Consider the following 20350-nt stretch of genomic DNA (forward strand, 5'->3'; position numbering starts at 1 on the left):
ATGATTAATCCATCTGCTTCAGCTTCCTTCCTAGTCCTACTTAACGACTTTGCGATCTGCCTTTCTACCTAGCAACTTCCATACATAAAGCACATTACTTTCTTCCAACCTACTGACTTAACTCCATTTCTACCTGCCTTTCTTAAAACTGAGAAACATAAAACAGCGCCTCCCTGAGGTAATAGCTGTCATTTCAAACAACCTTCTCATAACTGTTATCACCCAGGCGACACTTTGAATGCATCTTTCAGCATCCTTAAGCCCAGTATTTACTTTGAGCTTATCACCGGAGCATAAAGCAGTGGAACAGATAGAAATGATAAAAGCGAAAGTAGGTGCTAATCAGATAGTGGCCCATAGAAAAGCTTCTTCAGGCTCCGTCTAATGCTGTGTGTGTTCTGCCCTATATAGAACCAGCTCATCCTCGGAGTCATGGGTGTGGACATCGCAATCAACGAGATCAAAAAGAAGACACCCACGTATAGAGTGAGCACGATGGACACTCAAATACTTTAGTATAGACTACTCACAAAACGTTAGGGAGAAAGAGGTGAACTTAATTTGACTGTTCATTGTTTGGATTTATTTTTATGCTCAACTTTCTCTTCTCTAACAAGAAGTTCAAAAGCAAACAAAATGGTTACAGAACAAGTTGTACAAAAAAAAAAGTAAATTGAGTTCACCTATAAAAGCAAATTGTAGTCACAGTAATGCACTGTATGTATTGACACATGAATGATGATGTCATCACCTTTTTTGGGTCACGCAGCTTGGCGCCAATGGTTACACTTTTGCGACCGATCCCAACGGTTACGTGCTGCTACATCCCAACCTGAGACCGAAGGTGTGTGTGTGTGCGTCGATAGACTCGCAGAATCTCCATTGGATGCTTTATTTATTTTAACGCATTTGTGCCCTCGAGCAGATCATCAACTTCAGGGAGCCCGTCACTCTGGACTTTCTCGACGCGGAATTGGAGGACAGCAACAAGGAGGAGGTAAGAGCATTGTCATAACCTCATTTTTTCCACATTAACAGGGTTTCACTGTATATTTTGACCCATTAAAAGAATCAATTGTGGCTGTTATATTTTGCGGTTCTAAACATCTCATGTCATTTAAACTGTCTCTCTCTCTCTCTCCGTTCCTCCTCAGATCCGGAGACAAATGATTGATGGCAAATCCGGGCAGAGGAAAATCAAGACGCTCATTAAGTCGGTTGATGAGGCAAGTCGTCAATACGCCGAGACTCGCTCGTGTTTTAAAGCAGTTCCATGATTAATGCCTTTTCCGCCAATCACGGTGGGCGGGACACCATGTGACACCGTTCTGTGTTTATCCGCAGAGGTACATTGACGAGGCCGTGCGTACGTACACGTGGACGCCGGTGGAGGGCACGGACTACAGGTAGCCAGGGCATTTATTTATACTGGGCTGACCTTTTGGGAATCGGTAGAAATGAGCCTCCCGCGACGAAGCTGAGGACAGCTTTTCTTACCATGAACAGTAGCGGCAGGGGATGGCTACATGTTGAGCCTCGAGTGTCCAAAAAAAAAACTATAGCGCTAATCTGTGCTAATGCAATTCTGGTAACTTCTCCGTGCTGTGTGTTTTTGTGTGTTTCTAACATTTGTGCATCTCAGTCTAGGGTTGGTGCTGCCAACATATAGCGAGAACCACATCAAAGCCAACCTTAGCGACCAAATCCTGCAGGTGCAGTGTAAGTACCCTCTCAGCACCAATGGGACCCACCCTTCTTCTCTCTCTCTTTCTCGTTGGGTTCTCTTCCCACTCTCGCTCTGTCGTTCACATGGGATCCAGCGAGGTCTCCAACATCATTGTAGGGAACGGAGCGAGTCGCCTTTCTCTCCCTCGTCCTCCTCCTCTTCCTCTCGATGCTCCTTGATAGGTTGGATCCAATCTGAGTATCCCTTCTTCCTCACCCTTCCTTCCTCCTGTCTCCATGCTGTGCTGTTAAAAAAAACAAAAACAAAAAAAACGGTGATGTTTTTTCTTCGCTTTGGCTGAAGAAAAAAACGAACTGAAGAGACAGAAAGGTGAAAGCTATGTGACGCCCGGTGAAAATAATGGTGACTTTGTGCTATTATTTTTTTATTTCTTATGATTTCCTTGCCAAATGCTCTCGCCTCTTCTCCACCGAGAAATGATTCTGAAGCGTGTGTTCCACTATTGTGGTGGGGGGGAGAGTTGTGAAAACACGCATGCTTTTCACCTCCTTTTGATGCCTTCTATGATTTTCTTTGCCTTTTGTTGTATGTGTGACATTGTTTACTTGCGTGTGAGCTTTGGAATCATTCAGCACATAAACTCCCACAAGGCCCGAGTGGCGGGCTGCTCATTTGTGGGAGTTTGGGTTTTGTGGGTCCGAATGGGGACACATTGTTGTCTTTCTCATTCTTTCTTTGTTGTACTTCCTCTTGATATTTTCCCCACAATAATTGTGTCCTTTTTTTCTGTCTTTCTCATTTGCTCCAGCAAATAAGATATTTGGTCTTTATTTCTTTTCAGCGGGGTACACGCATATTCATTTTAATATCTTCGGCAATGTTTAAAATCAGAGGAAAACACTTTGATACGGTGCCATGAGGCATCGAAAATACAATAATAAATAATACTGATAAATAATAAAAAATATATTTCCTTTCGTAATTATTGGAAAAGGTTGAAATTTCCAGCCCTGAATGTTTTAAGAGCAGATCAAGGAAGGACAATTATTCTTAACGCACACCATGTGATAATCGTTGAGGATCATCTTTTCAGAGACATTCCATAATGATAATTGATAATCAATGTCAACATTTTAATAGCAAGAATATGCTTTTTGCACTTGTCTAAATGGCGTATTATGCTCATTTGTTTTCTGGTTTGATCTCATGACTTGCGAGCCCAAGGGCAGCAGTGACATCACTTTGAGTCAACAGCAGAGGGCGCTATTAGCCAAAATGCCAGCCCACTGAGAGAGAGGAAAAGAATGGAATTATTTGCATAATTCGTATTCCAATATTACTCTAAATGCCATAGTTAGACTAGTAGGGGGCACATTAGACACATTTTTGTTATGAAAATCATTTTCTACTCGCCATACCTCAGGAAACACAATCAGGATAATCGTTGGATAATCTGATAATCTGCCGACATGAATGGTGAACGTTAAAATCAGGCCAAGTATGTGTGCATCCCGCTTTGTGTCGTTTGATTTCAATAGTTTATTTTTTCTTTCAAGAACACAATATTTTTATTCAAGCAATAAATTGAATAAAATATTGTTTGTGATCCCCTCCCCTCAAAACCCCTTCCTACCCGACCCCCTGTTTCTTTTCTTGCTCCTTCTCTGATGGATCCACACAGTGTCATACATCCAGGGCAAGTATACTCCATCTTGGTCCACGTTCCCTCTTCCTCAACTTCCTCCTCCTCCTGCCTCCCGCTTCCTCCCTCATCCTGAAACTTCCCCCTTCCCTCCACCACCTCTCTCCTAATTTCTGGCTCCCCTTGTCTGCCTGCCTGTTTTTGCCCCCCAGGACCCTCTTCTCCTTCTTTTAACCTCAGCCCTTACCCTTCGTGACATGATGATAAAAGCTCAGTTCTCAGTTGACCTCTGCTGCCGACGCACTGAACGGGAAGACAGATGTTCATGCTCCTTCTGTGGATGGCTCCTTTCCTCCTGTCTGTCTTTCACCTCTTCTTTGCATCCTCTTCTCCCTTACCTGTCTGTGTATTTCTCACAGCGTCACGAATCTGTAAATGTTCATTCTATCAATGTCCACAAATTAGCAATACGACAGCGAGATTGTTGATCTCTGCAAATACAGTAGTTAATAGGTTAACTATAGACAACCTATTAGGTACAGTCTGATAGGATCCAGTTCTGTACAAAATCTTTATAAAGATAGTTTTCTCAGTGTTAAATGTATCTCATCACATTTCTATTACAGATACATATAGTTGCTGATATTTGTTGCCTAAGTGCTCCAATGTGGGCAGAAAGCAGCATCAAACATATTCAAGTACATACTAAGCATTAGCGTCGGTCTCCAAGTAGGACTGTGGTTGAGCACAGGCCTCCTCCAAAGCTGATCTGTTTCCCGGCCCCCTCTCAGGTGTCAGCTCCTGTGTCGTCCCTCTCTACAACCCCCGTCTCATCAGCTTGTCCCCCTCACCCCTTCTGCCACACCCCTGACTCACCCCTCAGACCGCCAGGCGCACGGCCCAACGCTTCCTAAGCGAACCCCGACCTTGGGATGATACACGGCATTGTGGGTGGAGACTACCTGGGCACCCCATTGACAGAGCCAAACCTTGTGTAACAACATGAGATTTAATGATTCAACTTTGCTTAGCATTGCCCTCCAACATGCCCTTCACAATGCAATGCATTTCCCGCCATTACGTGTCCTTCCGAGCCCCCGTGCCCTGGCAGTCTGAGGGGCGACTGCACCTTCATCAGGACCCTTGCAAGAGTTGGCCACGTTGATGCCTGCCTGACCTTTTGACAGCGCTCGCTGCAACCACCTGCGGGTCTGAGAAGTCGCTTCCTGACGCCACGCTGAGTCAAGTCACTTCTCAGACATCCCAAATGCTTTTAAGTTTGATCATGATGACAAAAAACAAAAAAAGTTCCTCCATTAAGGTCAGGTTCTGTTTGAGGCACCATATTGGCTAACGCTAGTGTTTCCCATGATTCCTCAACGCTGCTATGGTAACAGTCCCGTTGTGTTCACCCGCCCTCCGTCCCCCGAACAGCTGCAAGCCCCTCACTTTCTCAGCCCCCTTCCCGGATAATCTTCCCCCTTTCTGTTTCAGATTTTGAGTCACTGCTGCCAAACAGTTTTGAGTCTGAAGGACATATATTCATTGCTCCCAGGTAGCCTTGTGTGGAACGCTCCTCGTTGTCATTACGCCACATCTTGTCCGGGAGGGTTTTTTTTTTTTTACGTGTGTGTGTGTGTGTGTGTGTGTGTGTGTGTGTGTGTGTGTGTGTGTGTGTGTGTGTGTGTGTGTGTGTGTGTGTGTGTGTGTGTGTGTGTGTGTGTTGCATTATACTGTTTTCATTGTCACTGATGAGTGATGTCGGAACTTGGCTTTTGTGTCATCAGAGTTCACCGTCACCAAGTACAACCCTCCGCGCATGCTGCCACTTCTGTGATGCTGCATGATTTGTCTCGGGACTTTCAAAACGTCAGACAGGTTGGAGCGGTTTTCAATTGTTTTTTTTTTTTTTTTTAATTCCTTCTCAGGGAATACTGCAACGATCTGGAGTTGTCAAGCAATAACACGGAATTCCTGCTCAACTTCATCGCCCTTATGGAGAAAGTGACGCCCGACTCCAAGCAATGTCAGTTGATTTTGCATTAGCGAGATTTTTAACTGAAAGTTTAACTAGTGAAGGGAACAAGTACCAGTTGACTCCAACCCCCAAGTTGTTTTATAATTACCTACATTCACTGTTTAAACTCTAAATATACCAGAAAGCAGTTTCAGAAATTAGGAAACTCGTCTTACTTGGCTTCTAAAAATAAATCACCATCCATACACCCGGAAAGTAAACCAAAAAATAAGATTTGGGATCGTGAATATTGGATACGTTTGAGCACATTTGTGTTGTTGCTTTCATGAGTACGCTGGTCTCTGTTTCGGATTGTTTACAAATTTGCCCCCCCCCCCCAAAAAAAATCCTCCTACTAAATCTCTTGTGTGTCTAAAGCCTGAAATTCCATTATCACTTGTACAGTAGGGCTCCAAACCTAATAAAACAAACTCCACTGAGACACTTTAGGAAACAATAAGCTTGGCCACTTGGTATTCATGTTAATATTTTGTTTACGTGCAAATATTTTGTTTGTTTTTTTGTCGCCCTGTTCAGGCGACAATTTGCTGCTTCACAACCTGATCCTGGACACGGGCATCATCAGGCAGCTGGTAGACAAAGTGTGGAAGAATAAAGACTTGAACACGTGAGTGCCTCGTTCAGACTCTTTCAGCCGTAGCAGATGTTTTTGTTTTTGTATTTTTAATCTGTCCACTTTAACATGCGCGTCTGTTCCTTTGTGTTTGAAGGTACGGTTTTCTGGCTGTATTCGCTGCCACAGACGGAGGAATCACACGAGTGTTTCCCAACAAGTAAGAGTCGTTCTTATCAAGACTGTGTTTAAAGCCTAATCACTTTGATAAGAAACAAGCACGGTGGTAGCGGGGAGATTTACAGCTCTCTCTTAAAATGTCAGGGCTGCAGAAAGCTGGGAGGAAGACCCCGAGCCGTTTAACGCCAGCTATTACCGCCGCAGTCTCGACAACAAGGGCTACATTTTCAGAGCGCCTTATCGTACAGGTGAATGATGCTCCTCTGGGCGTCTTGCGCCGAGCCCGCTCTTTTTGTTTCCTCACACTTTTGTTTGTCTCTCAGCCCGAGACGAGCTGCTCAGCCCGGAGAACGACACCATTGGGATCCTGGTCAGCTCGGCGGTGGACATCACCGTCGGGGGGAAGACTATCAAACCGGCGGGTGCGTTCCCGAGCAACGTGGCTTCTATTTTGAACATACTTAGCTGGTCTTGTTATGCTTGCTCATTTGTCAGTTGTGGGAGTGAAACTGGATCTCGAAGCTTGGGTGGATAAGTTCAAGATTCTTGCCAGTAACCACACAGACAACCGCCAAGGCCCTAACACGGTAAAAAAAAAAAAGTTAAATATTGAGTAGGGTGCCAAAAGAAATAATTGGCGACCAGTCCAGGGTGTACCTCGATCGCAATAACGTCCCCATTTTGTTCCTTCTTCTTTTGTGTTTGTGTCAGTGTGGGCCAAACAGGGTCTGCGAGATGGACTGTGACGCCAACAATGACGTGAGTGTCCATTTTACTTGTTCGTGTGTTTCACTCCAGCTCAGTCCATTGATTGTTTTTTTCCCCGCAGGACCTCCTGTGTTACCTAATCGACGATGGTGGCTTCCTCATCATGTCCAACCAGAAGGATGACTGGAATAAGGTGGCTTTTTGACCCGTCACGAGTGGTTACTTTGAAACCCCTCTGTCATGACTTCTTGTGTTCTCCCGCAGGTGGGCATGTTCTTCAGCGACGTGGACCCGTCCCTGATGTACGCGCTCTACAACAACTCCTTCTACTACCGCAAGCAGTCGTTCGACTACCAGTCAGTGTGCGAGCGCATGCCCAACAGTGAAGCCGGAGCGGCACGGAGAGGAGTCTTTGTGGTACGAAAAAAATATTTTACACACAACGGGGTCACTTGGATCTTGAGGCACCGCTGCATATATTTGAAATGTATCGATTGTCACATCCACAGCCCACGATTGCAGATTTTGTCAACCTGGCTTGGTGGACATCTGCAGCCGCATGGTGAGAAATTGACTTCACGATTATATACCTGGCCCTCATAAGATTTAATCATATTCGAAAGTACTGTAGTGCACTTCTACACCACTGCAAATTACAGCACCAATAATAAACATCTTGTACAAGGGGACATATTTTTATTATTATATATTTTTTGTAATGGCTGAATTGCATATATGGTGCATACGTACTTAATGCTTTGTCCAAGTGACTCCAAAATACACATTTTGGTCCCTTCTTGTCTTCAGGTCCTTGCTCCAGCAGCTCATGTATGGGCTGGCTTATCACAGCTGGTTTGTCACAGGTGGGTGCCGTCATGCCAAAATGTGAGAGAGACCACATATCTGATGAGGGAAAGGAAAAAAAAAAAAGTCTGACAAATGTGTAAGCAGTGCCAGTATCTTAGTATGTGATGACCAACACAACACACACCAAACAATATTTCCAATTAAACTCCAGTACGTTTGTGAGTAGATTGATATTTGTGTGTGCGTGTTTCCAATGGCACTTGCAGATGAGGTGGCCGCTGAGGGACTGGACTCCAGGGATAGGAGTTGTGTCATGATCCAGACTCAGTACTACCTGAGCAACTTGAGCAGCTCCTTCAACGTGCTGCAGGACTGCGGCAACTGCTCCAGGTAGACACACAAACACGCACACACAGTCGAGAAGGACGCAACTTCATCAAGTATTCTGTCCAGGCTGATTCACGCCAAGAAGTTAAACAACACCAACCTGTTGTTTGTGGTGGCCGAGAAGATGCCCTGCAATGGCTGCGAGATTGAAAAGCTGTCCCAGGAGGAGGTGGAGTGTATCCTCTGGTGCGACATCATTGATGCGTCAAGAATTGCTGTGTTTTTTTTCCGTAATGGCTTATTTCCAGTTATGGAGGAGAATCCGTGTGAAGAAATGACAGTGGCGCGCTATCGGAAAGGACCCTCCACTTGTTTTGACAACAACAATGCGGTAAGAAACATGTCAGCATTTTTGTAATTTGGATTGAAAATAGTACGTGATTTAATGTTGACCCAGATTATGAGATTTTTTTTTTTGTGTGCAATCCTGACGCGTGTCCTTCCAATCCTCAGGAGAACACGTCAGACTGTGGGCGGGGCCACTCCTTGCGTCCTTCCCGCGTGGCTTTGCTGCTGATTCAACTTGTCCTGCTTTACCCTGTCGTCAGTCCTCACGCTGACTTTCAATTACATTAATCTCATCTGTCACACACACACAAATGTGCACACACACTTTATAGCTGTCCTGTGCTTCTCATATGTGCTCCCCTACCACCTAAAGTAGTCTTATAGGCAATGATGGGCAATGATGGAAGCCCTGAGTGCCACCATCTAGCCAGCTTCACTTCTGTGTTCTCAGCCAAGGAGAGACCCCCACCAATCCCCCCCCCCCCCAAAAAACAACTCTTAGGTAGATGACACGGTGTCATGAGAAATCCAAACGTTTTATTTTTGCTCACCAAAAAAAAAAAGAAAGGACGATACATTTAATTTATGCACTACTATATCTACTTGCCAAAATGAGATAGACTTTCATGTGGTCTTATTTTTTTAGCCAAAAACACAGCAGAAATGGCTTAATGAGAGGGATTAAAAAAAAAAAAAAAACTTATCATGTTGATGTGCTCATATTCACGACACGGAGGCACTAATAACACAGCTGTGACGTTTCAATTATTATTAGCGAGCGGTGTGGTGTGGTGTTATATATTACCAACAAAAAAAAAGAACCTCTCTGACCTCCATCTATACCAACATCACCTCTGCCAGTCCTCATAAGGCTGTGAAGAAAAAAAACAGATCAGTGCTATGAGGATGGAGTCCAAATATGACAAGAAAAACATTGCAGTGTCACGAGGAAACAAGTTGGAATATTTTAAGAGTTGACTCTTGATGTTATCAGCAAAAAAAAGTTGGAATATTAGGAGGGAAAAATGAGTAACAAAGGTTATTTTACAAGAATTAAACGATACTGGTACGAGAATAAGTTCTGAATATTACAAGAGTGAAATCCAATTAAATAAAAAAATAATAAGTCATGAATGAAAAACCCAAATTTAAAAGAATGAAGTCAGAATATAAAAGGAAACATGGATTAAGTTTTAACATCACAAGTGTCTCATTCTATGATGCGGGGAAAAGATGTAATATTACAAAAATCGAACCTGAATACATTGCGAGAAAAAAAAGTATCTTTACAGCAATAAAGTCAGAATATTGTAAGATTGGCGTTCTAATTTAACACATTTACAAATATAGCGTTATGTTTGAATTTTTGGAGTAAAAAATGAATACAATGTATACAAATGTCAACTTTTTTCCCCCTCCTAAAAATCCAAATTCCTCATTGTAATATCGGAATATTATTCCCGCAACTTGAAATCAGTTTTCCTCGTAATTTGACATTTGCTTTCCTTTCGATTACTCCATAGAAGGCTTTGCTTCTTCTCGCTAAACCGTATTCTGTCACATGTTCTTCATGGGTTCCGTGCCAGGGTGGTTCAGGCCTTATCATGCTGTCCCCAAAATGCCCACCAAACGTAGTCCGCGCCTGTCACGTGGTCGTCTTTTAAGACTGTTTAGGATCCGCTCCATTTCATAATAGTGCCTTGACGCACTTTGTGGTAGACGAGCGAGGCGACTGTATAGTACTCGTCGTTATTTCTTTCAGATCAAGCGGCCATATTGGAAAGGGATCAGCTTTCGATAGAGCAGCCATCAGACTGCCATCATATGACTATAATCAGTCAGCTATCAGCACACACATTTGAACTGGATTTACGCCGCAGGTTTCATGTGCACAATGTCCATTAATCGCCTAAAACCGATTTTCGGGACTAGGTTCATGTACATTTCAAGCGACACACATAAGAGAACACATCAAACCAACCCGCATGCGCAGGCAACCAAATTGCTCGGCAATAATTCTGCAAGTCAGTAAACAATAATACATGGATAGCACAAATATTGAGAATTTAGTTGGCGAGGGCAACCCTCACATGACACGACTGGCTATCGTAGGGAATTTGCTTTGCTTTTTCCCCCCCCCCAGTAATGGACACGTCCCTGATGTAGCATTTATATATTTACATCATATTGAATTGTCTATGCTTTGGCTGATGTCATTGGATATTTTTGAAATCTGTTAAATTGTGAAAACGTCACGGCTATTTCTGCTACTCACAGAAAGTTTGGGATATTGTGCTTTGGGGTGAAATTTCAGCTTGAACCGAAAATGTACTGCTGCAAATGAGGTTAATTTCACCTTCCCTACATTTCTGAAAGTCGAACTGTTCAATGTTTCAGTAAGTTGAACACAGAATTTTGCAAAAGATTTTTGATCCACAAACCTGTATTTAGATATGGAGACTAAAAGAGTCACAAAAAGTGTGAAATTTAGAAAAGTTAAAAAAAAAGTGACTTTTTTTCTATGACAAACAGCAAATCTGAATTGTGCCACTTGCAGCGTAAATCCAGCCTTATTATTGGGTCATGTTTTTTTTTGTTTTTTTTAAATTAGGGCCTCTCGACTGCTCTAATTCTGCCTGCGTGCGTGCGTGCGTGCATTCATTGAGTGGAATGTCTTTAAAATAGTGCGTGTGATGTGAGGGCTGATTGTTTTTTTTTGTTGAAGTTCTTGTTTGTGTGTCGCAATGAACACAATCCAGTGTTATGGACGTTGAGGAAAAAAAAACAAAAAGGGACGTCATCGCTTTTTGGATTGACAGAATGTGTTAGTTGGTCAGTGTATTGAGTTTTTTAAATGCAACGTAGAAAAACGACGCCTCTCTATTTGATTGCCTTAGCGTCACGCACAACAGAGCTCTGATCCCCCTCGCCCTGCACGCCCCCACCATGTTTTAGATTATTAATGGAGTTCAGAATGTATATTGGGATTATTTTTTTTTTAATCATTTGACACTTTGATAATTCAAAACACGACATAGGTCAAACTGACCTGATTCAAATATTGACTGAAACAGTAACAATGAGCCATTAAAAAAAAAAAAAACACTTCTCGAAACAAACACAACACTCCGGCGGTATTGTAACAACAAACAAATGTTGCCACCTAGCAGTATGACATGTGTCAGGAAACAAAAATAAATACAAATCAAATGGGTTTTTATTTTCCTAATGTTTGGAAAAATCTTCTCACCCCAGCTCAAATTGGCTCAGTTCATTGATTGAAATGAGTTATTAGTTGGATCTGAACAGTGTTAACGGAAGGGTTAAAAAAAAGTGTCCAGCTAAGGCCTAGCATGTCTTTGTTGATTGGACAGGTTCGCCAAAAATCACATTGTGACGAGGGTTAAAAGAAGCAAAGGGGGAGGCAGGCTGCGTCCGTTCGTGTGTGTGTGTGCGTGTGTGTGAGAGGGGGACAGTGTGTATGTGATCGTGTAGTGTGTAGTCTGGTGCTCCGTGACCATGTTTGATAAAAGTGTGTGTTTAAAATAAAATAATTTAGAGAAAACAAGTCGGAATCAGTCAAAGTGAAGTCAGTATATATATATATCTCAATATAAATATAGGAAAAGAGCACTGTTGATAAGTTTGAGGTCTGAAGTCCAAACAGATTTTTATTTTGTATTTGTTTCTCGCGAGTGTGCGTGTGCGCGCGTGTGTGAGAGAGGATGACTTGAGCTCTTTCTTTCTTTTGTTTGTCGCTCCATTCTTTTTGTACAGTTGAAGCTATGCGGAAAAAAAGATGAAAAAAAAAAAAAAGAAGAGGGGCAAACTTTGTAAAATATTGTGTCTGTGACTCCTTGTAAAATATTTTCAAATTGTTTATTACAGAGAATCAGTTAATAAATAATGTTCATATTTTTCACTTCACTTCAAAGCGTCTCGTGATTTGTTTTAACGTGACACACTTACCTCAGAGTTTAGCAAGGAAGTCAGAGAGTAGACGGTGCCACGTGTCGGGGTCATCCAGGTAACAGGCGTGCCCCGCCCCTTTCATCACCGCCACGCTGTGATTGGCCAGCTGGCTCAGGTTGCTAAGCGACACCTGCCCCAGCTCAGCATCACCATCGCCATAGACGATAAGTGACGGCACCTGTGGTGCCAAAAATAAATGTGCTTCTTTTTATTCTAGAAAATTGTGTTCTGGATTAAATTTCAGTAAATTTTTCAAAACAACCCAGTTTACATTATTGTTACCCTTGATGCCATGTTCCACCCATATTAAGTGGCATGAGCAAAAATATTCCCCGACTTACATTGTGGAATTTGAAATCATATAAATGAAAACCTTGACGTGGCCGTATTGTTTTGCGCCGATCTTCTCGGTGCAGATGGGCGCGACGGGAATGTAGGCACGCAGCAGGTGCTGGTGTTGCAGCAGGAAGGGGAGCGAATACATGCCACTGAGTGACGGGCTGATCAGCACCACGGGGCTCAGCTGCAGTCGCTCACACACATCCTTCAGGAACGTAGCGGGGGCCAACTCTCCCATAGCCGCCGGCGCCTCGGCTGAGCTGGAGCGGCCCAGTCCTGTGGACAAGTAATGTTTGCATCACAAAAAAAATGAAGTCATGTCTACTTTGACCTCTGAAAATATTAAAAGGCTGAAGTGAGCATAAGTGAAGACGTCCACATGACATTTGGTGACGACAGCCTTTTTTTATTTTATTTTTTTACAACACTTATCCTGACCAGCGCTATGGATGGATGTGTGACCGCTTCCTGTTCCGCTCACCTGGAAGGTCGATGGCAACTGCCCAACAGCCGGCATCGGCCAGCATGCGAAGGGTGCCGTTGCTGAGCCAGTTTTCCGAGGAGAAGCGGCGACCATGAAGAAGCAAAACAGACATCTTGACATCCCCTGAGGATGGTCGACTTTGTCTGTAGAAGAGTGGCGACGTGCAGCCTGGAACGTCTACGCTGCCTTCGGTCAATTCCACCTGCGACATCCTGAACACACACACAGATATGATCAATCCAAGGGACCTACCGGTATGGATTTTTTGGTTTATATTTAAAATATATTTTAAAATATAGGCTTACAACAGAGATATGAAGAACAGCTGAACAGGCAAGTTCCATTTTTTTTCTGTTTCCAGTTGAAGCCTTAACATTAAATCAACATTACTGCAGCTTATGGAGTCTGTTATGAAATGTTCTTGGGTCATTGTATAACCTTTATAATACTGCCCCCTGGTGACCATAACATAAGCATGAAAAAAATGACGCACAAACTGTTTACATTTGTTTACATTGCTGTCATTGCTGTGCCATTTAAACTGGAGGTGTGTGTGGGGGGGGGGGGGGGGGGGGTGCACAGTTTTCTCCTTAGTTTGGGGAGAGAATTCCGCACTTTGTAAAGTCATTGCAGCATGTCGTTTGTGCAAGTAGATCAAATAAGACAGTTGCCACCCTGCCCTGAAGCAAAAGTTCCGTTAACGTTGCAATCAAACAATGAGCATTATTTATCTTTGCAAAAGCAGAAGTTTTCCTATTCAACCATCCAAAGTCGTCTTTGTGTTTTTGCACCCTCTTGAAGTGTAAAAGTGCGGTCAACATTTTTATCACAAATATCGAGTGTGATCTTACCTGATGTGACGTTGTTGATGACGACACCGTTTTAAAGTTCGGAAACTTGTTGCGCTTCCCTTTTATTTCCGGAAGGGGGAGTGGACAAACCAGAGCAACAGAAAGTAAAGGTCACCTCCGCTGTGTTTATCGCCCTCTAGCGTCCACTGAAGGACTCGAAGACGCATGAGTAGACGATGATGCGTGCCATTCTTTATTAATGATTAGTGAGCATTATTGATCCCCGTGAATTTTGTTTGTATGAAGGCCTCTTTGTTCAAATATCAGCTCAGTGCCCGGCGTTTGGTGTTGTGATATCGTCTACCTGGAAAAGAGTTTTCTTCTCCGTTCTGAATGAGACGCCTTGACGGGCAAACACTGGTGTCGAAACTTTGTCTTCTTGCGATGCTGCTGCCACTGCTGCTGTGCTTTTTGCTGACAACAAGCCTGGTAACTGGTGAGTTTTTTTACTTTTTTTTTATGGACTAAGAGTTTTGATGTGTTTATATTGTTATTGTGAAGAAAGCTATGCAGTGTGTGTGTGTGTGTGTGTGTGTATTTGTACAGTATTAATCCAAATGAAGATGCTCTCACTTCTGTGGTGGAAAGTGCTTTATAAACAGTAGTCATGTAACTAAATAGTCTGATGTCCAAAGGTCGTGTGTCTATGTGCTGGGGTAACACGCACTACGTGTACTTCATTTCACATCAAGTCCATTTATTGTATGAAGCTAAAATCAAATGGAAAAAAAAACTAAAACGATGATGTATTGTGCTTAAAAAAAATTATATCACCTATCAGAGAGCATCAGATAGATTAAAAAAATGAAAATAGATTTAAAACATAAAATAACGATTAAAAAAAATAAACCAGTATGAAAATTAGCCACTAGTGGTTAGGCAAAGTGTGTTGCGAAATCAAGAAATAGACATGTGTTTTTTAATTTAATTTTTCATTATAATATGCTATCATATTTCTCGGTTTATAATCTTCTAAATCAAACCATTTATTTGAAAATGATTGAAGAAAAATAATCGAAATATTTTAGTCTTGACCAATCCTGCAGCATTAAGCTTGGGTGGTCTGATGCATTTCAACTTAGGTTACCGCAGTCCCCTGAACAACTTCCAGCGGTCAGAGGGCAGAGAGCTGGTCCCCACTTCTTGGAACTCGGCCCACGTTGTCACGTTGTTGGTCCTTAACGTGGAAGACTGCGCTGCACGGTGCTCGTTCTCACTAGACTGCAGGTGCACTATTTTCTATACGCTGTACATAAGCTCAGGCTTAGTATGTGGTATGAATGTACATCTCATGTCAATGTGTCCACCAGAGCGTTCAACTACGAAACGCGGCCAACGATCACATGCAAACACCTGCGCTGGGTGGGCGATGGCAGCAACGCCGAGGTTAAACGCAACGTCAACTGTGACCTTTACGAGAAGAAAGGTAAGAGACTCACAATGTTGCGTGAACACAGTCACGCGTATTTACGACGGTGTGTGTGCGTCAGTCTACGTTCGCAAGTGCATTGTGGGTAAAGGCGAAGACTACCGCGGGAAGGTGTTCACTACCCGAAGCGGACTCACCTGCCAGCAGTGGTGGTCCAAGTTTCCTCACGATCACAGGTAAGCGGAACCGTCTGTCGTACTAAATAAGCCCCTGAGAACTCGAAGTGATTAAATCATTTTTTTTTTTATGTATATTGAGTTTAGATGACATCAATCTATAAATATGTGGAGTTAGCCCACTGTTGTTCTCAGTGGTTGAATTGCGACATGTTCAGGTGGACTCCTTCACCAAGCAACGGCTTGGAGCTGAACTACTGCCGAAATCCAGACGGGGATCGCATCGGGCCGTGGTGCTACACCACTGACCCCGAGCGACGGTACGAGAGTTGCAGCATCCCTCAGTGCAAAGACGGTAAGGTAATGTCTGTCTTTTGTCGGGTTAAAATAGTTGGAAAGATGACACAGCATGTTTGTTACGTTCGTACTGCTTTGAGGTGCGGTGGGCATTTTGACAAAAAGCCTTCATTAACTTCTGCAGAGGTGTGCATCACATGTAACGGCGAAGACTACAGAGGGCAGGTAGACCACACGGTAAGCGGCAGGGAGTGCCAACGCTGGGACCAGCAGTACCCTCACCAGCACATCTACCAGCCCGAAAAGTAACGATCCCTCATTGGACGACGGCGAGCGTTGGGTCGTGTCTCAATGTCACGTGGGTTTTCCTCAGGTACCCTGACAAGAGTCTGGATGACAACTACTGCCGTAACCCGGACGCCTCACCTGTGCCGTGGTGTTACACAACGGACCCCAACGTGGAGCGAGAGAGCTGCGAAATCAGGAAATGCAGTAAGATCATTCGCCGAAGAAACTAAATACTCAGCACCCGCCCTTCCAAGATTTGGATCAGATTCATTTTAATGGCTTTGTTTCGGTTATTATTTGTTGATACTATATGAAACGGATAGTTGCTTCACAACATGGACTTTTGCTGAGATTAGCAACAGGAGTTGTGCAACATGTTGCAACTTTGGAATGCCCGGCCAGGGTTGGCTGGTGGGAGAATGAAGCAATTATGCCATCTTGTGACGTACTTGAGAGTCAGCAAGACAAGAATATTTTCAATTTTGTTACTCTAGGCAAATACCCTGTTCATTTGTTTATTATTATTATTATTATTATTGTTAACACTATTGTTTTTGTTAAAATATTCAATTAAAAGATTTCTATTCTTTTTTGTTACCAATTTATATATTTAATATAATAGTAAGATTATTATAGTTGCAAGTAGATTAAAAATATGCAATATGCACATGCAGTGGGACATATCCAAACAGCCCCATAGTCCACTTAATTATGTACACAATTTTCTCAGGCGTTTAATTTCACACTTGTTGGGACGGACAGTCACTCCAGAGACCCAAGTATTTGCATGAAAGCATGAAATGATTAGTTTTCCATAATATGCCCCCTGAAGCTTCCTCTCCCCTGTGATTTCTTCTCAGCTGAGGTGCGCGTGGAGAAACGTCAGCGCTCCAGCTTCACCACCAACTGTTTCCGTGGCCGCGGGGAGGATTACCGTGGCAGAGTCAACGAGACCACGTCAGGCATCCCCTGCCAGCGTTGGGACGCGCAGTATCCTCACGAGCATCCCTTCTACCCCAACACATACGAATGCAAGTGAGTGTCAAGTCTCGGAGCGTGATGCGTCTCTAATTTGATACACGAGAAAAAAACAGTGTCTGAGGAAAAACAACCAATCAGAGACAGTAGACTTAAGGGTGGTTATGAGTCAGCACAAGGCCACGTGCTAGAAATGAAGGATTTTTTTTCAAAGTTGATTTTCTGCTATCTAGGGGCTTGGAGGAGAACTATTGCCGCAACCCGGACGGCTCGGAAGCCCCCTGGTGCTTCACGTCCGTGCCAGAGATGAGGACTGCCCTCTGCCTGCAGATCAAGCGCTGTGCGGATGATATTGACGCAGAGGGTACGGCACACAGAAGAGCAGTGTTCTGAAAAAAGATTTCATTCTCTCCGATAATTTGTCTGTGGTTTAATACTTTCAGATTGCTACCATGAAAACGGGCGAAACTACCGAGGCACGGTGCGCAAAACACGCAAGGGCATCACCTGTCAAAAATGGAACGTGAACACTCCTCACCGCACCAGGTAGAAATATTTGAAGTTGAAAGCATGAATTGCATGTGATGCATACACTTCCCTCAAAAACATATTGCAATGGTAAGGCTAATTCCTTTTCATTCTTGCTTTCAAGATGTCGTCTCATTGGCAACAGTCAAAACTGTGCTCATCATTTGATTTTCTAGAATAAACCCCAGAACGCATCCCGAGGCCAATTTGACGGAGAACTACTGTCGTAACCCAGACGGGGACCAACACGGTCCCTGGTGCTATACCATCGACTCCAAAACTGAGTTTGACTACTGTGCCATCAAACAATGTGGTACTCAACTGTGTTTTTTTCTTCTTCTTGTTCATCCATCTACAAAAAAAATATATGTTCAATGACAACAAAGCCATCATAAAACTTTTTTTTTTACCTTTCGAACAGCTGGAGAGAAAGTATCCCTCACGGAAACAGTAGGTAAGTTCCTGAATTTTTGAAATAGCAGTGTTTCGAAACACATGACAATTTTTTTCCAAATCTACAGACTCCCAGCCCTGCCTTTCTAAAGCACTTTTCCAAAATGGATGGATCCCAAAATATACATCATATTGTGATTGATGTATTAACGACACGAGTTGATGTATTTGTCCACCACAGAGAAAGTTGAGTTCAGTGAGTGTGGGAAACGAGAGGACCGCTTCCAAAGTAGCAGGTTACGCATCGTAAATGGCATACCTGGGAACTCGCCATGGACGGTTAGCCTCAGAGACAGGTACTATGTGCGTGTGTGTTACTGACAAAGTGAACACCAACAACATTTAAGCACTCACTCTAACCCGAAAGGAAAGGAAACCATTTTTGCGGAGGCGCCCTGGTGGACGCCAGATGGGTCATCAGCACCAAGCAATGTTTCTCCTCCTGGTAAGGCTTTGCTTTTCTCACCAAAGCATGTGGCATGTCTACTAGGTATCATATTTGTGTGTTTGTGCGCACGCTCAGCTACGTGGATCTGCCCGGCTACTCGGCCATGCTGGGCACCTTGTTCCGTGATCCACATGATGGCGAACCCGGCGTACAGACCATCCCTCTCACCAAGATCGTCTGCGGACCTTCCGAGTCTCAGCTGGTCATGCTGCAGCTAGAATCGTGTGTACACCTTTGCACGCACACACACACACACACGCTGATACGTATCATAGCTGGCACTCTTCTTTCTATTATGTGTCTGCAGCCCAGCCCAATTTAACGAACGCGTCTCTCAGATCTGTCTGCCTCCTGAACGCTACATCGTGGCTGAAGGGAACATTTGTGAGATAGCAGGATGGGGCGAGACCAGAGGCAAGTCATAATAACGCTTTAAAAATACTGGAAGATAGCAACAGTGGTGTGTTTAAACAATCAAACAATTGCGTCAAGTCACTCCTTTGCTCTCCTTTCAAGGTACCGGAGATGAGACCGTCTTGAACGTGGCCCAGATACCGGTCCTCTCTAATAAGGATTGCAACAAATATTTCCGAGGACGGGTCCGGGAGAACGAGATGTGCACCAGTTCCTTCCAGGGAGGGGTTGGAGCTTGCGAGGTGGGTGAACACTAGGATTAGAAGCAGGTGCTTTAGTTATAGTGTTGACTTTTTCTGTCTGCTGTTTGTATGCTCGCAGAGAGACTACGGTGGCCCCTTGGCGTGCCAGAACCATGACTGCTGGGTTCTGGAAGGTGTGATCATCCCCATGCGGCGCTGCGGACACGCGGGCCAACCCAGCATCTTTATCCGGGTGTCGGTCTACGTGGACTGGATCAAGAAGGTCATGGGCTTTGCTTAGGAAAGAAAAATGGAGTATTTGTTGTTATGATGTTTTCTGCTATTTTTTTTTTTTTATGAATGCTTACGGCAAATTTGACACTTGAATTTTGGCTTGCAAAAAAACTAAAACTAAGCAACAGTTTGATCGTTCATCTATCTAAGGCACACATGCAGAGTGCAAAGTTGCTAAGGTGTGAATATGTATTGTGGCGCAGCAAGATTGTACTTGTTTAACCTTAGTAATAATTTGACTCAACTTTCTTGAAATTGAGCAAAGCCTTGACTTGCTTGATTTTTTTTCTTTTTTGCATGAAACTTGACAGTTAAGACATGACTTATTGGTAATGGAGTGTTACTTTAACATTATATGTATTGGTTTTATTTTTGGAATGTACAATTAATTAAACATCAAAAAGAAGTGAACTATTACGCCCCCACGGTGGTTTCTTACGATAAAAAGTGGCTTGATTTTTGGGGGGGAAATACCGGCCGTCGTTCCATCAATTTTTTTACTTTGCCACCCTCAATTATACACTCTATCCTCCACGTAGAACGACAAATATTAGTGCCGTACTGATGATCTCAGAGAGCAGTTCAAAACACGCCGTGATGGGTTAAGAGTACAAGCCAGAGAGAGCAGTGTGAGGGGAAAAGAAACGGTTGAATTCATTTTAATTGGGTTTAATGATGTCATTACTGTATGTTTTCACAACGTACCACCATGACTTGCTCCCACCACTTCTTCATTGTATGCACCAGCTAACTCCCCTGTGTGAATTGAATGGAGCTCCACAGCACCTTGTGCACACACACCCTCGACCCCACCCCCCTTCCACCCATCCCCACCCTTACTCTCTGGAAAAGAAATCCCTCTTGAGTCGGTCTTTTGATGGCGGCCCCCCAACCTCTAAAGACACGCCTTTGTGCTTAATGCCCCACTGTATGCGCTGCACATTCTTTCGACTTCTATAGGAGGATTTTTGCAACGATGAGCCCACG

At 43.6% G+C, this 20350-nt stretch overlaps 3 protein-coding genes across 4 annotated transcripts in view; 2 read left to right on the top strand and 1 right to left on the bottom strand.

Annotated features, from left to right (window-relative positions):
- Nucleotides 1-12266, top strand: part of cacna2d2a (calcium channel, voltage-dependent, alpha 2/delta subunit 2a) — a 94603-nt gene extending 82337 nt beyond the window's left edge. The window contains exons 17-38 of the mRNA XM_085923972.1: nucleotides 412-486; nucleotides 770-844; nucleotides 926-997; nucleotides 1155-1226; nucleotides 1345-1406; nucleotides 1643-1719; nucleotides 4824-4884; nucleotides 5258-5355; nucleotides 5884-5974; nucleotides 6078-6140; nucleotides 6245-6348; nucleotides 6424-6522; nucleotides 6596-6687; nucleotides 6812-6859; nucleotides 6930-7001; nucleotides 7073-7225; nucleotides 7318-7370; nucleotides 7616-7671; nucleotides 7882-8005; nucleotides 8069-8178; nucleotides 8251-8333; nucleotides 8456-12266. Coding sequence (XP_085780098.1) covers nucleotides 412-486; nucleotides 770-844; nucleotides 926-997; nucleotides 1155-1226; nucleotides 1345-1406; nucleotides 1643-1719; nucleotides 4824-4884; nucleotides 5258-5355; nucleotides 5884-5974; nucleotides 6078-6140; nucleotides 6245-6348; nucleotides 6424-6522; nucleotides 6596-6687; nucleotides 6812-6859; nucleotides 6930-7001; nucleotides 7073-7225; nucleotides 7318-7370; nucleotides 7616-7671; nucleotides 7882-8005; nucleotides 8069-8178; nucleotides 8251-8333; nucleotides 8456-8578 — 1863 coding nt within the window. The 3' untranslated portion in view covers nucleotides 8579-12266. The remainder of the gene's footprint in view (nucleotides 1-411; nucleotides 487-769; nucleotides 845-925; nucleotides 998-1154; nucleotides 1227-1344; nucleotides 1407-1642; nucleotides 1720-4823; nucleotides 4885-5257; nucleotides 5356-5883; nucleotides 5975-6077; nucleotides 6141-6244; nucleotides 6349-6423; nucleotides 6523-6595; nucleotides 6688-6811; nucleotides 6860-6929; nucleotides 7002-7072; nucleotides 7226-7317; nucleotides 7371-7615; nucleotides 7672-7881; nucleotides 8006-8068; nucleotides 8179-8250; nucleotides 8334-8455) is intronic.
- On the bottom strand, nucleotides 8842-14022 carry abhd14b (abhydrolase domain containing 14B). 2 transcript variants are annotated; one of them, XM_085923973.1, is made up of 5 exons: nucleotides 13937-14022; nucleotides 13083-13297; nucleotides 12636-12877; nucleotides 12260-12440; nucleotides 8842-9162 (listed from the first exon to the last, which is right to left on the bottom strand). In XM_085923973.1, the coding sequence occupies exons 2-4, from the start codon at nucleotides 13294-13296 to the stop codon at nucleotides 12261-12263; spliced, it is 636 nt and encodes a 211-aa protein (XP_085780099.1). In that variant the 5' UTR covers nucleotide 13297; nucleotides 13937-14022; the 3' UTR covers nucleotides 8842-9162; nucleotide 12260. The 2 variants fall into 2 exon arrangements, with proteins under 2 accessions (XP_085780099.1, XP_085780100.1); XM_085923974.1 differs by lacking the exon at nucleotides 8842-9162 and adding an exon at nucleotides 10997-12073.
- Nucleotides 14023-14163: 141 nt separating this feature from the next.
- Nucleotides 14164-19774, top strand: mst1 (macrophage stimulating 1). The gene is made up of 18 exons (XM_085924976.1): nucleotides 14164-14372; nucleotides 15019-15163; nucleotides 15247-15362; nucleotides 15427-15541; nucleotides 15700-15836; nucleotides 15963-16083; nucleotides 16152-16270; nucleotides 16927-17101; nucleotides 17278-17408; nucleotides 17488-17590; nucleotides 17749-17885; nucleotides 17994-18026; nucleotides 18207-18321; nucleotides 18393-18470; nucleotides 18549-18695; nucleotides 18781-18887; nucleotides 18990-19129; nucleotides 19209-19774. Exons 1-18 carry the CDS (start codon nucleotides 14270-14272, stop codon nucleotides 19368-19370), a joined length of 2184 nt encoding a protein of 727 aa, XP_085781102.1. The 5' UTR covers nucleotides 14164-14269; the 3' UTR covers nucleotides 19371-19774.
- The last annotated feature ends 576 nt before the right edge of the window (nucleotides 19775-20350 follow it).

This window comes from Syngnathus leptorhynchus, chromosome 11, assembly GCF_054491065.1.
Source record: "Syngnathus leptorhynchus isolate UIUO chromosome 11, UIUO_Slep, whole genome shotgun sequence".
In the NCBI taxonomy this organism is placed as follows: Eukaryota; Metazoa; Chordata; class Actinopteri; order Syngnathiformes; family Syngnathidae; genus Syngnathus; species Syngnathus leptorhynchus.

What these genes read in the sequence shown, in the direction of transcription:
- abhd14b (XM_085923973.1), bottom strand. Translation starts at nt 13,296, where the DNA reads ATGTCGCAGGTGGAATTGACCGAAGGCAGCGTAGACGTTCCAGGCTGC. An exon ending in AGTTGCCATCGACCTTCCAG is followed by an intron (nt 12,878 to 13,082) that starts GTGAGCGGAACA and finishes ACTTGTCCACAG; the next exon opens with GACTGGGCCGCTCCAGCTCA. An exon ending in AACAATACGGCCACGTCAAG is followed by an intron (nt 12,441 to 12,635) that starts GTTTTCATTTAT and finishes TTGGCACCACAG; the next exon opens with GTGCCGTCACTTATCGTCTA.
- mst1 (XM_085924976.1), top strand. Translation starts at nt 14,270, where the DNA reads ATGAGACGCCTTGACGGGCAAACACTGGTGTCGAAACTTTGTCTTCTT. An exon ending in TGACCTTTACGAGAAGAAAG is followed by an intron (nt 15,363 to 15,426) that starts GTAAGAGACTCA and finishes TGTGTGCGTCAG; the next exon opens with TCTACGTTCGCAAGTGCATT. An exon ending in CACATCTACCAGCCCGAAAA is followed by an intron (nt 16,084 to 16,151) that starts GTAACGATCCCT and finishes GGTTTTCCTCAG; the next exon opens with GTACCCTGACAAGAGTCTGG.